The sequence below is a fragment of the Microplitis demolitor genome, unplaced genomic scaffold, assembly GCF_026212275.2.
Source record: "Microplitis demolitor isolate Queensland-Clemson2020A unplaced genomic scaffold, iyMicDemo2.1a ctg00000118.1, whole genome shotgun sequence".
Lineage (NCBI taxonomy): Eukaryota > Metazoa > Arthropoda > Insecta > Hymenoptera > Braconidae > Microplitis > Microplitis demolitor.
In genome coordinates, this window is record NW_026525966.1 from 26,757 (window position 1) to 43,633 (window position 16,877).

A 16,877-nucleotide genomic window follows, 5' to 3' on the forward strand; every position below is an offset into this window, starting at 1 on the left:
TCACGTAAATTTGATGTAATTTTAAAATTGCTATTTCACGTCTGTGAGACATAAAAATTTGAGACGCAACAAATGACATCAACAAATGACGTCAATAAGACCTCAACTAAAGAGATATTTTTTACTTTTGAATTTTTGAATTTACTTTGTTTAATAGTTGCTAGATGTCGAGAGCTAAATTTTGTTTATTATGTATCAAATGGTAAAATTGAATCTAAACAATTTAGGTCAATTTGAGCTACTACTGCAGTCAAATTTTGCTACTCAATTTCCGATGTCTCGAATACATTAAATAGCCGCTTCAATCTGACGTCAAATTTACGCCCAATTTGACTGTTGGTTGAGCTCAACTGGCTATCGGGGTACTTTTTAATGCTTTTGAATACTTTAGAATCGCCTTTCTTATGAACATTTAACATTCCAAATCGTTTCTTTTATAATCAGGGAGAGGTTGTGCTTTATAACGGACTTGTCAAGGTCTCGCGATTTTTTATTATTATTGTGGTTTTATTTTACTGTTACCATTGTTTTCAGGAAGTTATTGTTTTCACCCCGATTTTCGAAAATCGAGTTTTCATCAGATGTCGACGTTTTGAGGTTCTAGGAAGCTATTCTAACTATTTTCAGAATGATGTCCGAGTGTGTGTGTGTGTGTATGTATGTAAAGTCTTTGTAACTTTCGAACTAATGAATCGATTTGGATGGTTGAGGTGGCAATCGAAAGAGCTTGTTGGCCATCAACTTTCCTAAAAATTTCAGATTATTTGATAGAATAGACTCGAAAATATTTGCGAATTACGAAAAAAAAAAAACTTTTTTTTTTAGTTTTTTATTGATTTCTCAAAAACGACTTATACGATCGACTTTAAAATCTAATCAGCTCTAGTACTCAATAAAACACGTCGATTGCCACCTCAATCATCAAAATCGGATAATTCGTTCGAGAGTTATCGCGGGAGAAAGAAATGGTGAAAAACGGTTTTTTTTTAATATTTTCGAAACGGCTGACGCGATCGATTTCAACTTTTAATCAGCTCTAGAATTTAATAAAACGCGCCGATTGCCACGTCAACTATCAAAATCGATTGATTGGTTCAAAAGATATCGGCGTTAAAAAGTTAAAAAAAATAACATTTTATGTTATTTTTTCCGGATAAATCATAATTTAAGGTAACAAAATGTGCCTGATATCATACCAACTCATCTTTTTTATGGGTTCTTTTGATCATATAATGTCATCGAACTTGGTTTTTAGTTTAAATCATATTATCAACGAAAAAATCGATAAAACGTAGTTTTTAATATTTTTATCGGATATTTCATATTTTATTGTTTCTTACATGAGTCAAAACTTCTTTAAATCCTGATTTCGATCCCTGACATCGATTTCTGTCTCAATACACTTATTTTACTGAACATGATCAAGAACTAAATTTTAAAAACCGCTTCATTGATGATTTTCGATTCTTAAATTTTCAAACTTTAGCATAACAGGTAACTCGTTAGAACTTGAAAAGATCGTAAAAAAACAATTGCATGTGATATCATTTTCGAGCTCGAAGAGCTCAAAAATATATCTACACTAATGTTTTCGAGCTCTTTGAGGTCAAAAACAGCGGGAAGTTTTGGGGCTGGCCCGCAGGGTCAACCGACGTCCAGATTTTTTAATGTTAGATTGTAATTAAAACCAATATTAACAGTAAAATTAAATCACAATAATAATAAATAGTAAAATAAGAAATTATAGTCTATATAATAAATTATAATTTCGTTAAAAAAAAAAAGGTATGGTTTTGCTTTTATTTATACAAAAAAAAAAAAAAAAAAATTAAAGTATTTTTGGTTCAATTGACCCCACTCTCCCTTAAACTTAATTGTAAAATAAAATTTAAAGTTCATATTTTTAGTTTTTTCAATTTCAAATGTTATTGTTGAAAAAAAAAAACCAACCGTTGCGAACTGTCTGCTACCTTCAGGATCATTAAAAAATTAATAACTAATTTGAATATAAATTAAATTTCTAAATGATAATTGAATACACGATAAATTTGATAAGGAACTAAAGCAAAAAAAAATTAATTGTTACTAAACAATTATAAGTATAATAAAAAAAAAGTATAACTACTAAAAAATTATAAATTTCTAATGTTAATAATAATATTTAATAATTTAAAATTAAGCTTTTTTATAAACTTTCGATTTTATTGTATAGCTACGCAGTTGCAATGTAATTTATATAATAAAAAAAAAATTTGATGAAATAATTTGATTATTTATTTATTAACCATTTCAATTTTACTTAATTATAACTTTATTCTTTCAGACAGGAATTTTATCATTCGTTTTTTTAACTCTCAGGTATAAGTTATTTGATAGCTAATTTTTATTACCGATTTTGGATATGTTTCATGGATTCTAATGATTTATATTGTGGCAGAAAAAATTTCAGATAAACATTTTTCTATTTTAATTGCAGCTACATCATGAGACTAATAAATAATTAAACTTTATGGATATACTTCTATTTCATACTTGATATTTTGTTTTGAATTTTATCAAAATTAAATTATTTGAAATACTGTTCGTGATAATAGCATCGAAACCCAAAGTTTCAATGTCTCTACAGTCAGTCAAAAGAAGTTAGAATAATAAATAGTATTTATAGTTTCTGTTTAATTATCAATTGCAAATGACAATTAACGCTTACGCTAAAAGTTGATCACACCATTGATCTTAAATTTACTTTTTTCTGACTGGCTGCTGACACTAAAACTTCAAGTTCCAATGCAGGTAATGAAAGGGGATGTAGCTGAATGCTGGATTGTTAACATGACTTCACACTTACCTGTTTTAGAATCTTATTTTCTAAATCTTGAGTGTAATCAGCAAGCTTGTTCTTAATTCTTATTCTTATTATTAAAAAAAAATCAATGGTCAATAGAGACTTTGATTTATAATTAATTATTATTAATGAAATTCAAAACTTATGATTATACTTTCTATCGCTTATTATTATTTATTAACTAATACTACAACTATGCCAATTTCTACATTAAATTTTGCAAATTAAAGTTTTAAATATTTATTTAAAAGTGATGTTTGAAATGATAATGTAATTGTTCATTTATTCTATTTTTACTTTACTTATTTTATTTTGAAATACTCAGAGACCAATGAAAATAAAAATAAAATTTAGAACAATTGCAGAAATTCGTATTAAAAAAATGAATAAATAATAGTAATTAAAATTATAAATAATTAAATATTACAATAAATTGTGACAATTACACAAATTTAAAAAAATATAGTGATTTATTTTTCATATATACAATATTTATACATGTAATAAAAATAAATTAATTAAATTAATAATGACAATTTTAAATTACGACTTATGGACTACGAGTTTATTAAAAATAACTTCTGTATTAAAATTTAATTTTTGGAAACAAACTATAATTAATTTTTTTTTTATTTTACAATGACTATATTTCTTTTGCATCAAAGAATTAAAAAAAAATATAAATTATAAAAACACAACTTAATCTATTTAATTACACATGTGTGCACTTATAAGTGAAACATTTAATGTTATATACGTATTAAAAATAAATAAATTAAATAAGTAATTATTTGACATTGTTAATAATAAAGACCACGAATTTATATACTTATTAACCCTACACCCATGAAAATGTTTCAAAATATTACAGACTTAATAATATTAATTAAAAATATTCCTATAAATATATCATTGTAATTTTTCCAAATCTTCATTAGTCAGTAATTTTAAAATACTCCTCGTAAAAGTACTTGGAAGTTGAATGTTATTGAAAATATCATCAATTAAACTAATAGCATTGGATAGCAATTTTTTCCGTCCTAATGCTTTTCTTAAACGATAAGCAATCATTCCACCGTATAGTGGAAAAAAAGATTCAATGTTCAAATTTAAAATAGTACTATCACTAACATACTTTAAACTTAAAGCTAATTTGTGTTCACATTTATTACATAGAACATTATAAATTGTAACATTACTCGTACCAATATATGTTATCTTCAGTTTTTCAATTTCGCTTATGCACTGACCGCGCAATTCACCAAATTTTCCACTATCTACGACTGCTTAATTTTCTTTATCAATGTAACAATTCGTCGCACTGAGTTTGGCAATATATTCAGTAATTGTGTCTTTAACTTTTTGTAAATAATTCTGTCGTGAAGCAAATGCTGTTTTACCATTAGCGTTTTTTAAATTAATATCAACACCAGCATTAAGCAGTTGTCTTATGATATTATCGTCGGTTGCGAAAAATGCGTAATGAAGCGCTGAATATTTATACGCTGTCACCATATTTATATCAACCATACTATGGTTCAAGATTAATTCTACTGCTTCCGAACTTCGGGATTGGACAGCAATATGTAGAGGACTTTCTTTTGAAAAACCACTTTCACTTACACTATTAACATTTGCACCGTATGTTAGAAGAAGCTCCAAAATTGGTAAGTTTTCTTTAGTAATAGCACATATTAGTGGTGTTTCAGAATAATGAGTATCAAGGTTCGGATCAGCATTATTTTTTAAAAGCAGTTCTACAATTTTTTCATTACCTCGATCAACAGCAATTTGTAACGGTGATTTGCCAAAACAAAAATCATAGGTTTCCAACATCGCAATCTCAATGGCATGCTTTTGTAATAAAAACTCAGGATTTTCTTCAAGATTTGGCTCAGCTCTATACAGGTAATGGATCAAATCAGAGTCCTGAATTAGCAGAGTATTAACGTCTGCTCCGTAATTGATGAGGCTTTCAATTATACCCAAGTTCTCCATTATAACAGCAATGTGAAGAGCTGTACCCCAGTATTTACTTCTTGAATTCACATCAGCTTTCTTGCGGAGCAGATAGTTCACCAATCTTTTATCATTATTGAAAGCTGCTATATGAAGCAGCGTAAAACCACCCATGACTGGAACCACTGTATTGATATTTTCGACATTTACTTGTTTGATTAAGTTGTCAACGTAATCGCAATTGAATATTGAACGGATTGATTCCATCGTAATGAGTGATGCAATTAATAATTGTCGACTTTTAAATAATGAACTTTTAATTTGATTAACTTTGACACTTTACTGTGAGAGTAACTGTTCACTTAGTAATAACTTCAAGTTAAATTATTAACGATCACTGATTTTATGTTTGTAGTTTTGGGACAAGATTGACTGTACGACTGATCGTCTCAAGATCGAAAACGGTTTTGAATGATGTTGTCTATGGTACCTTCGACCTTAACAAAATCTCCCCAGATAATTACTTTTCTCCCCCACTCTTAAATATCTGTGGTCATAATTCAGGAAGAGAGGGGCAAAAGGGAGTACTTAAGGAAAGACTGAGTTTTTGGGGGCTCGAATAGGGGAAGAAGGGAGGGGGATACTCACTTTTTGTCTCAATATACCACATTTATCGAAAATTAAAAATCTTTAAATTTGAAGCAAAATGCGTCGTGAAAAAAAGATTTGATATTTGCTCTTTTTACCTCTTTTATTTCTGCTAGTTTTGTACCATGTGTTCGTCATTAATATGCTCCAACAAAAAAAATTTTTTTTATATGGGGCAACATGGTCCCTCTCAAAAATCTACCAAAATTCGGTTATTATTTTATTTCATCTGAAAGCTACTAATCAATAAATTTTTTTCTCTGTGTCCATCTTTGGTTCATTTTACTCAATCCGTGATTCGATATAGGGCGAATTCTTATACGGCGCGTACCAGGTTTTTCAAACTACAAATATTTTTTATTGCAATAAAATTTATTTTACATAATAATCAGTTTGACTTCAAGTAAAGAGTCTCTATTTTTTTATCTCATTCGAAATTAATCGACTGAAATAATTTATTAATTTTTCCGTCAAGCTTTGGAATTAACAGTAGGAAACTTATGAATTCGAATTGAAGCTTAATTGTAATTTAAACTATAAGAGTAAATAAATTTAAACTGGATAATTATTCTGAACTGGTAGTAAAATTGAGGATAACTTGTGACACTTAAGCCAGAAAAATCTCAAGTGAGTAATTACTTACGCTTAAGCGAATACATATTTATTCCAACTTCAAATTTTGAATGTTAATATTTTTCCAGGGGCTTTGATATTTTATTATTTAGGTTGCATTAAAAAAGTTATAAGAAATAAATAAAGGCAAATAAAATAAATTTAATGTGACTGATGTATTGCCAAAAAAATAATTATTTAATAAAAATTTTAATGACAAGAAATATATGATTTTTTGAATGGACTGTTTATAAATTTTGGTTGGTAAATATCATAAACTTGGTAATTATTTTTTTTATTTCTTATAGTTTTAAAAAAAAATCTATATCTTGTTGCTTATAAATTGAATATTTATAATTGGAGAATGATTTTGAAGATTCATCATTCGCTTCTTCAAATTTGTTTCTTTATGAAAAATTCTTCGATTTTTAATCTTTCAAATTTTATATTATAGTCAGAGGAATGGTTTTGATGAGTCACCATTTCTTGGACAAAATTTTTTTTCTACTCTTTATTACTGTGAATTTTAAATTGAAATTCAAACCAAACTATCAAACATATTACAAAAATTAATTAAACAAAAACTTATAAGGATATTGCGCTTTTGTACAGAAAATCCTACTTATTTTTACTGATCCAAATTTTCCCAAATTTAAAATGGTTTTGAAATTACGCCATTTTTCCTCCATCGATACATTTTATAACCGATAATTTTTAGTTAATTGCGAATCTACTTTCAAATATTTAAAAAAAATTTACAGGAACCATACGAGAGGAAATTTTTTTCTCTATAAAAATTCCTCGATTTTTCTAATCTCTGAAATTTTTTAACATTGCCACTGCGATGGTTTTGATGAGTCGCCATTCCTTACGAAAAATTTTTATCTACTTTTTATAATTGCAAATTTTATCTTAGAATTTAAGCCACAGGTTAAAAATGTGACAAAATTTTACCAAAAAAAACTTGTAAGCAACTTGCGTTTCTGTACAGACCCCCGTTAATTTTCGAGACCCAAATCTTCCCAAGTTCTAAATGGCTTTGAAGTTTCGCCATTTCTCCCCCATCACCAAATCTTTTTATCGTAAATACTTATAAGTTACACATTGCGAATTCGCTTTCAATCCTGCGACAAATTTTTTATAAACTAAAAATATTAGTTCGTTCACCGAACTCTTGCGAAATGGGTTTTTATGCCATAAAAATTTTATCATGTATCTTTTATGGTTGATAAAAAATTTATGATTTTTAAAGAAAAAAAAAAGTTATTACTTCTGATCAACCTAATAACTTTTTTTGGTTCTTACTAATGTAAACTTTTTTTTTCGTTAATTCTTTTAGCTTGTTTTGTTCATCGACTACGATAAGTAAATTTTTATTTCAAGGCTAACTAATATAAATTTTCTTTATTTATTTTTCAATTCTTTCAGCTAAATTGTATATCTAATATTATTTCTTATAAAATTTACTTGAAATGTATAATCGTAACGATAAAAACTTATTTAAATATTTTTATTTCAGGGCCAACTATATATAAAATAGTTTTATTTGCACAACTTATAGGTCGTATACAAATTTTTACATAAATCATATTTTCATTTGGTAAAATATTCACTTCGTTATATATATTATTTCTTTCTTACTTTTTAACTTCTATAATTTATTTGTTTTTGGCTTCTTATATTTTTTGCACGTCACAGTCTTGGTATCCCGCTTGCACCACGCTCCGTAACCCTGAGTTGACTCTCAAGATTTCTTCAATTCTCTTGAAGACCGTACATAGTTTTATATCAACCTCTCCTTTTAATTTCGCTATCATTTTTTCTTCTACTTTTTTATCCTCTAACCTTCTCCACTCTTCTAGCAGCTCTTTTTCCTTCTCCACCCCTTTATATATTCCTTCACATTTTAGTAGGTGTATCAACGTTTCCTCCTCTTTCCTACACCCTCTACAGCTCCAGCCCCTGTACCCTTTTTTGCCCGCTCTTCCCAAATTTCCACACCTTATCCTCGCCCACATCTCCTTGTCCTCCCCTCTTACATTATCTTTTTTCCAGTAGTTATCTTCTTCTTTCTCTAATCTTATTTTTTTGTACAATGTATTATACGTTGATTTGTTTATTGCGTCTTCAGCCTCGTTTTTCACGTTCTCTCTCATTTTCTTAATGCCCTCATTCAGCTTTTCCTCTATTTCCTGAACTCCCGCATCCCTGTAGATCATCTCTATCACCTCCTCGCATTACATTTTTTTTAGCGCAACCTTCACCATTTTCCCCCATTTCGTCGGGCACCTGTTCATAATCCCTCTCATTTCTTCTTTCAGTGCTATCCTTGGCCATCTCTCTTTTTCCATCATCATACAATCCTTCATATATCTTACTGCTCTTTCTTTTAATATTACTTCCATCATTTCTACTCTCATCTCGTCCCTCCAAATATATTCTGGTGTATCCCTTCTTACTCCTAATGCCATCTTGCAGAGCCTCCTATGCACCCTCTCTATTTCTTCCGACTTTTCCCACCCCCAGACCTCCACTCCGTACAAAGCTACTGTTCTTGCCACAGTGTTCATCAGATACATCCTGTCCCTCATGCTGTTCCTTTTGCTCCTTTTTATCACTCCCCATACTGCATTTGTGGCCTTTTGTGCTTTTTGTGCTAGTTCCTTTTTTTGTTTCCCTGCGCTATTCCTTGTGGTGAAATGGTACCCAAGATATTTAAATTCTTTGACTTCTTCGACCTCACTTCCTTTATACATCCATTTCTTTCCCTTCTTTTTTCTACCTCCATTTCTGCATATTAGAATTTTTGTTTTTTCCACGTTCACCTCCATCTTATTCTCTTCTGTGTATCTTTCCAGCTCTTTCAGCATCCCTCTTAGCTCCTCTTCTGTGTCCGCAACTAGCGCCACATCATCCGCATATTTCATGACATGTATTCGTTGGTTCCCAATCATTGTTTCTCCTCTCTTCTTCTCTTCCATCGTCTTTTCTAGGTCGTCGATATCTATGCCATATAACGCTCCGCTCAACGCACACCCTTGTCTTTCCCCTTTTCTTGTTATAAATTCTTTTGTCTGTCTTCTTTTTCCTACTTTCACCTTACAATATGTTCTTTTATATGTTTCTCTTATTATTCTGTGCATTCTCCCTCTGGCCCCCTTCCTCCATACCTTTCTCTTCATTTTTGGTCTCCTGACTGTGTCGAACGCCGCTCTAAAGTCTATGAACCCGATGCATAATTTTCCTCCCTCCCTCTTCATTTTGTTGTTTATTAGACTATTCAATACAAATATGTGGTCCCTTGTCCCTCTTTTTTTCCTGAACCCCGCCTGACTTTCCCTTAAAATTTTTTCTTTATCTATCCAGTTATTTAGCCTCTCCGTCATCATAGTTGTCAATAACTTGTACCCTGTATTTAGAAAAGAAATTCCCTTGTAATTTTCTGTTCTTTCTCCGTCTCCTGCTTTGTAAATCGGAATTATCACTGCTGTGTCCCATCATTCTGGCATACTTCCTTCGTCCCATATTCTATTTATAATTTCGCCTATCCATTCAATGACATCTGGTGCACTGTTCTTTATAAATTCTGCTGTCATCCCGTCTTCCCCTGGAGCTTTGTGATTCCCGAGCTTTCTTATTGCGGCTTTCACTTCTCTCCTGCTGAAGTTTTTATCGAGCTTCGGCTCCTCTGATCCTTCATTACTACCTTCTCCTTTCCACGGCTCATTTTCTTCTTCTTCCGATTCTTCATTGCCTTCCCCATTCAGCAGATCACTAAAGTGCTTTTCCCATTGTTTTGCTTTTATGCTGTTGCTTGCAGCTCTTTTCTTTCTTCCTCTGAACCTATTTATGGCTTCCCACCATTTTGTCATGTCTTTGGCGTTATTTATCTCCTCACACCTTTCCATCATCCACCTTTCCTTGCTCTCTTTGATTGTTTCCCTATATTTCTTTCTGCTTTCCTTCAGATTTCTTTTTTTTTCTTTGTTATTATCCTTGATGAATTCTTTGAGCTTCTTCCATACTTCTTTTCTTTTTTTTTACCCTCGATATTGTACCACTTTTTTTTCTCCTTTGTATCTTTGTCCTTCTTTCCTTTCATCACCATCCCCGTTTTTTCAGCCCCTTTTCTTACTATTTCCTTTATATCCTCCCACTTAAGCTCGTTTTTTTCCTCTACTGCTTCTGTCAGTGCTTCTTGCGTTGCTTCTGCATACTCCTGTATTTTTTCTTTCTTCCAGATCAGCTTATTTGCTCCAATTTCTTCCTGCTCTTCCTCCTCTGACATGCAGCTTCCTTCCTTACTCTCTTCCTCATTTCTCTTTACCTTATATCTCGCCAACACTGGTAGATGATCTGACTCTATTCTTTCCACCACTCTTACCTCTATTTCTTGCTCATCGCCTCTGTCCAGCGTTAGTATTAGGTCAATTACTGATCCTAAACTCTCTTCGTCTCCCCCGACGTAAGTTATTTCCCCACCTTCATCACCTCTTGCTCTATCATTTTATACGCAGAGTCCTAACTCATCACACATCTTTAGTAATTTTTTTCCTTCGCTGTATACTGTCTTGTCTCTCGATTTTCTTTTTTTCCTCACTCTGCCTTCGTCCTCTCCTGTTACGTTTTCTTCTCCGATTCTCGCATTAAAGTCCCCAATGATCATCACACTTTCGTCCCTGTTTGCACATTCTTCTATCTGCCTTCTTAGCTCCGTTTCTAATTTGCTCATTCCTACATTGTTATACACTGTGATTATACTTTCACTTTCCTTACTTTCTTCCAACATCATTCCGTATTTCCATTCCCTGACTTCCCATTCTAATTTGAAATTTTTTTTTATCCCAATAATATGACCTCCCTTTGCTCTTCCTCTCTGTTTCTCTCTCGTCGCAGGCTTCGCCCACCATTTGAATTCTTTGCTCAGCCTCTCACATGTTATTTCCACCTTATCTTCCATTACCCATGTCTCCACTAGCACAACAATCTCGTTTTCTTCCATCATTGTGGCAGCTTTTTCTACCTCATTCATACCTGCAACATTCCAAAACTATATTTTCCTTCTATTTTCTTGCTCTCTTCCTTTATATTGGTCCTCTTTCTCCTTGGCCTCTGTGTCTCTTTCTGTACCCACTCTCCACTCCTTTTTCTCATCATTCGCCCACTTTCATAATTTCAATTCTCCTTTTTTTTCATTCCAACACCACCATACCTCACCAATTTTTAACCTTTTTTCTTCCTTTCTTTTAGTTCTTCCTCCAGCTCATTTCCATTAATTTTTTTTGGCTTTTTTTCAATGAGCTTTTCTTTTTCTTGTCTTCTCCATTCTTCATTTGTTTTGTCCTTCTTATCTTGTCTTTTCCTCGCCTCGCTCACGAATCTTTCCACCTCATTTTCCAAGCTCCATTCCCTCATTTCTTGAACATTCCTTTCATTCGCCCACGCGTTTTCTGTTTCCTTCACTCTTGATCGCCCTCTTTCCTGCCTTCCTCCACTGTTACTCTTTTCTTGTCTCTTTGTGTCGTGACTTTGACTGTCGTGTTGCTTTCCTTTTTTTTTTCCTCGGTTGCTTTTGTCTTATTTGGTATGTTCGTCTTACTTTCTTTCTCCTTTTTTATTTTTTCACTTAGCTCTTTAATTACTCTGTCCTTTTCCTTTATGCTTTGTTCTCTTTTACCAATTTCCTTCTCTAATCTTTCTATTTCCTGTCTGTGTCTTCTTTCCTTTTCCACTTGGTCTTCTTTACATTTGCTCCTAATTATTTGGGCCCCTATCTTCGAGGTTTCTTGTCTTGTACATGCCTTTATTTCTTCCATTGATTTCATTATCAATTCTTTAACTTTTGTTTTTACCCTGTCTTCTATCTCTGCGATCATTTGCCACATCTTTTCCTCTGAATTTTTTTCACTATCCTTCATTTTCTGCTTTTGGCTCCAATTTGACATTTCAGTCTGCGTTGCTTGTTCTCTTGTCTTTTTTCCCACTTCATCTTTCTGTTTGTCTTTCCTATCATTGATTGTCTCGATTATACCTAACTCTTTCGCCTCTTCATTACTGTCCTTCTCAACTTGCAGACTTCCTCTACTGTTTCTTGCCGGTGTTCTCGCTAGCTGAAATCCGGCTCTGCACCAGTCTGTTCCTACCTCATTTATATTGTCTGTGTTTTCTACCTTTTTTGCTTTTGCCTTTATTATATCCATCTGACTAAACACAAATTTTTCTAACGCTCCATTTTTCATACCGTAGTCTCTTTTACTCGCTGAATTTGTACTTTTGAATTTGCGCGGCCTTCCCCTCCTTCTCTTGGTCATACCGGCGCTTGCGCCATTCGCTTTACCTCTCTCATGTCTTTCCTCGTCACTTGTCATCTCTTTGTATGTGGTGCCCTCTCGTTCCTCGTCACTTTTTTCCTTCGTCTTGTCTCCCGCCAATTCCTCTATGTCCGCCAAAACCCGGATTGCTTTTACCTTTTGGTTTCCGCGTCTTTTGCTTTTCCCGTGCCACAGCTTTTCTTTTTTTTTATTATTCACCTTGTTTGGCGTTTTTCACTCCCACCTTTTTTACTCTAAACTTACTTGCCTTTTCTTTTTTTTTTCACTATTTCATTTATTTTTGCACTAGCTACTCTTTTACACGTCTGTACACTTACACAGCTTACAGCGCTCCTTTCAGGGCCAACTAATATTTATTATTTTTTTTTTTATTCTTTCAGTTAAATCTTATATTAAATAAATTATTGTTTATAGAATTGACTTAAAATTACACTTTTCAGCGCTTCATTGTATTGAAAAATACTTATTTAAATGTTTTCATTCCAGGGCAAACTAATATTTAATTTTTTTATTTTTTCAGCTAGATCATTAACTAATTAAATTGTTACTTATAAAACTGACATCAAATAAAAAATTTAAACTCCCCATTGTAATGATAAAAACTTACCCAATAATTTCTGTTTCAGGGCCAACTAATATTTATTTCTTTATTCTTTTTTTTTTAATTCTTTCAGTCAAATTTTAAACTAAATAAATTATTGTTTATAAAATTTATATTAAACGGCACTTTTCAGCACCTTGTTAAAAAAATGAAAACTTGTTTAAAAATTTCCATTTCAGGAATCAACTAACATGAATTGTTTTATTTTTTTTTTTTAATTTTTTCAGTCAGGTCGTACATCAAATAAATGATTCTTAATGTAATTGACGTCAAGTGGGACTTCAGCGCCCTATTATTACGACGAAGAGTTTTTCAATCAATCCAATATCAAGGTGAACTGTCATAATTTTTTCTATTTTTATTTTTTGACTTTGATTTTAAGTAAATTATACAAAAAACAACCATACCCATACGTGAAACCATACCAAATTAAAACCAAACGGCTCTTTTCAGCGCCTGGCTCACATGGAGAAAGTTCTTGAGCTTTTGGGGTCCTGTTCATGCAGGGCCCCCCCCAAATTTTTTATACGTCTGTTCTTTTCAAGTTTCAAATTATACTAAATAAGCAGTCATAAGAAATACAAAATTTTTTTTCCGTACAAATAACATAAAATTTTTTTCTTGCAGAGTATAATTCCCTTAAATAAAATTTCCCAATACCAATAAAACCCATCTTTAATTTTATCCTTTCCCATTGGACTCAACAAATTCATGAAACTTTTTTTTGTTGAATTTTACGGCAATTAGTAAAAAATTTTTTAACCTAGTCTGCAGAATTTTTATCTATCGTCTCTGTACTTAAAGATAAATATATTTATAAACTAAAGTGTAAACTATAATTTAACAAAAATCAAAAAATTGTAATTCTTTGTCAGTCATTTAAAACAATGAAACATTTACTGCGAAAAAACATCGGAGCATTGATGTAAGTTAAATGTTACAGAACTTAAATTATTATCCACGAACGTAAATTATAGTGGCCCTAAAAAGAGCCATTTCCAACTCAAAGTGTAAAACTTCAGTATCCAATTATAAAAAATCTGTACATAGAAATAAAAAGAATTCCTGCCGAAAGACATATTTCGTTTGAGATTTCCTCAAAATAACATGAAAACCAAATTATAAAGTCGTGATGACAACTTTTTTTTCACAACCCGGGATATTTTTCTACTACTTATTGGTTAGCCGATACCGACTCAATCAATATTGTTATTATTTTGCGTTATAAATAATTACTTAAAGCTGTAAAACTATAAAACTTACACTCTTGTAAACATTAAACAGTCAATAAAAATACTTAGTTGGAATACTTTTATTTGTTAAAATAAGAGACTAATGGTGAGGCAAAAATAAATATATGCACAACTCGAAATGTATAAAAAATCATAATTTAGTAAATATTAAAATTTGTACTTGTTGTTTAGCCACTTACTAAATAAATATAAATATTGAAAGAGTATGGAAGCAAGGATTGAATTCTTAGGTGTAAACTTGAATTGTTCTTTACGTATGAAAAATTTAGTGGCCCTGAAAAGGGCCGTTTTTAACTTAAGTCAGAACTTAAGTATCTAATTAGAAAGTATCTTCACCTGTACCATGATATATACTTCATCGCTGGCTTCATGTAATATGCCACAGAAGTCGTCTCTGCCACGTCGTCTGATGCAGTTGCCCAAGTGTATGTAGTCATCGTAGGCCTTGAAAGGAGCAGACTGGTCGGTGAGGGTCGTCAGGTTACCGAGCAAGTCAAGGGCGAAACACTGGGCGGTGTATCTCGTCTTGAGGTCCTTGGACTTGGACGGTTGGATGCCCAACGAAAGCCAAAAGTTGTCTTCCCGGTCGTGGCTTAGCTCCATACGGAAACTCCATGTTTCCTGGATGTCTGTCCTCGGATACAGGGATGACTCTGCAACCTCCACAGCTCCTGAATCTGTCGTGTATAGCTTCGTGCTGATTTTAGTCAGCTTAAACGTGTGGCCAGTTGAATTAATGAAATTCATCTTGACGTGTGAAGTTAAAAACTTGAATATTTTGCGTGACGTACAAAGTAAGTTGTCGGTTGGATATGACCTACAATGAATGTATGACCATTAAGTAACCTCTGACCTTTACCACCTCCACGACTAAATTTCAACGTACTGCTTTCTGATTGGCTCGCAGTTACCGACGTGACGATTTTCTCGTAATTACTTTCTATCGGTACACGCGCACCAATCACAGCAAAGGAAATATCCCCTCTACTACTTCTAGCTTTCTTATTGGCTCGCAGGTACCGACACAGTGAGTATTGTTGTTATTTTTCGTCGGTACGTGCGATCCAATAGAATTACCGAATCATCGATCCCTGAAATATTTGCATCAGACAAAATATTTAGCATTGCCAACGATGGAATATCAAAACTTAACAATATTAAAATATTCCGTTCGCATTTAGTTGATTTTTTAATAGTAGCTGGCTATTGGCTACTTCAACAATTTTACCACACTGTGAATGATATGAATAATTTTATTGATATATTTGTGAAATTTCAGGAGACTTTCGTCTGTTAGAGAGACTCAACTTTCCTTATGACAAGTACACCAAATAATTGTTTGAAAAAATCAAAAATTAATAATAGCTTTTCTATTAATAGCTTTTTCGTAATTCGTCACAAAAAAAAAAAAAATAATATTCCGGTACCGGGAATCGAACCTTTTTTTATTTGGTTTAAAGTTTCTTTATTTAAATTTACCATGTCATACATAATAGGAATAAATAAACTAAATAACATAAATCCTTAATTTCTAATTGTTTTAAACTTATTAATTGAGATCAACTGGCTGTTGTTGGCAGCGTCTCGGGTCTCTACCATCTTTGTAATTTTATTTACTGCTATTATTAGAGCCACCGAAGGCTCCGGTCGCGATAGTCATTTTTTATTTTTTAATTATTTTTTTTCCTATTTAGCTTTTATTAAAACAGGAAAACAGTGGCTAAGTGTGCTCCTGTAGGCAATTCGAGCCTGCTGTCGACTACTACGTTGATCGTTGTTGGTCAAGCGGAAGCTTGGTTGCCGTGAGCAAATTTAGGGTTTTGTGCGCCGATTTTAAAAAACTACTTATACACTTTTCTATTGAATGTAAATTCTTTTTTTGAATAAACAGCCACTGTTCGCGTTAACAAATAGCTAGGTCCGTGGTTCGATATAGGGCGAATTGTTATACGGCGCGTAACGGGTTTTCAAACTACAAATATTTTTTATTGCAATAAAATTTATTTTACATAATAATCAGTTTGACTTCAAGTAAAGAGTCTCTATGTTTTCATCTCATTCGAAATTAATCTACTGAAATAATTTATTTATTTTTCCGTCAAGCTTTTGAATTAACAGTAGGAAACTTATGAATTCGAATTAAAGCTTAATTGTAATTTAAACTATAAGAGAAAATAAATTTCAACTGGATAATTATTTTGAACTGGTAGTAAAATTGAGGATAACTTGTGACACTTAAGCCAGAAAAATCTTAAGTGAGTAATTACTTACGCTTAAGCGAATACATATTTATTCCAACTTCAAATTTTGAATGTCAATATTTTTCCAGGGGCTTTGATATTTTATTATTTAGGTTGCATTAAAAAAGTTATAAGAAATAAATAAAGGCAAATAAAATAAATTTAATGTGACTGATGTATTGCCAAAAAAATAATTTTTTAATAAAAATTTTAATGACAAGAAATATATGATTTTTTGAATGGACTGTTTATAAATTTTGGTTGGTAAATATCATAAACTTGGTAATTATTTTTTTTATTTCTAATAGTTTTAAAAAAAAATCTATATCTTGTTGCTTATAAATTGAATATTTGTAATTGGAGAATGATTTTGAAGATTCATCATTCGCT

At 31.8% G+C, this 16,877-nt stretch overlaps 2 protein-coding genes across 2 annotated transcripts; both read right to left on the minus strand.

Annotated features, from left to right (window-relative positions):
• Positions 1 to 8,298: 8,298 nt before the first annotated feature.
• LOC128668897 (uncharacterized) lies at positions 8,299 to 9,042 on the minus strand. The gene has a single exon (XM_053742702.1). It carries the CDS (start codon positions 9,040 to 9,042, stop codon positions 8,299 to 8,301), a length of 744 nt encoding a protein of 247 aa, XP_053598677.1.
• Positions 9,043 to 9,558: 516 nt separating this feature from the next.
• Positions 9,559 to 11,093, minus strand: LOC128668898 (golgin subfamily A member 6-like protein 22). Its single transcript, XM_053742703.1, has 3 exons — positions 10,588 to 11,093; positions 10,087 to 10,467; positions 9,559 to 9,904 (listed from the first exon to the last, which is right to left on the minus strand). Exons 1-3 carry the CDS (start codon positions 11,091 to 11,093, stop codon positions 9,559 to 9,561), a joined length of 1,233 nt encoding a protein of 410 aa, XP_053598678.1.
• Between the last annotated feature and the right edge of the window lie 5,784 nt (positions 11,094 to 16,877).

What these genes read in the sequence shown, in the direction of transcription:
- LOC128668897 (XM_053742702.1), bottom strand. Translation starts at nt 9,042, where the DNA reads ATGGAAGAGAAGAAGAGAGGAGAAACAATGATTGGGAACCAACGAATA.
- LOC128668898 (XM_053742703.1), bottom strand. Translation starts at nt 11,093, where the DNA reads ATGAATGAGGTAGAAAAAGCTGCCACAATGATGGAAGAAAACGAGATT. An exon ending in TTACTAAAGATGTGTGATGA is followed by an intron (nt 10,468 to 10,587) that starts GTTAGGACTCTG and finishes AACGCTGGACAG; the next exon opens with AGGCGATGAGCAAGAAATAG. An exon ending in GGTAAAAAAAAAGAAAAGAA is followed by an intron (nt 9,905 to 10,086) that starts GTATGGAAGAAG and finishes AGCCATAAATAG; the next exon opens with GTTCAGAGGAAGAAAGAAAA.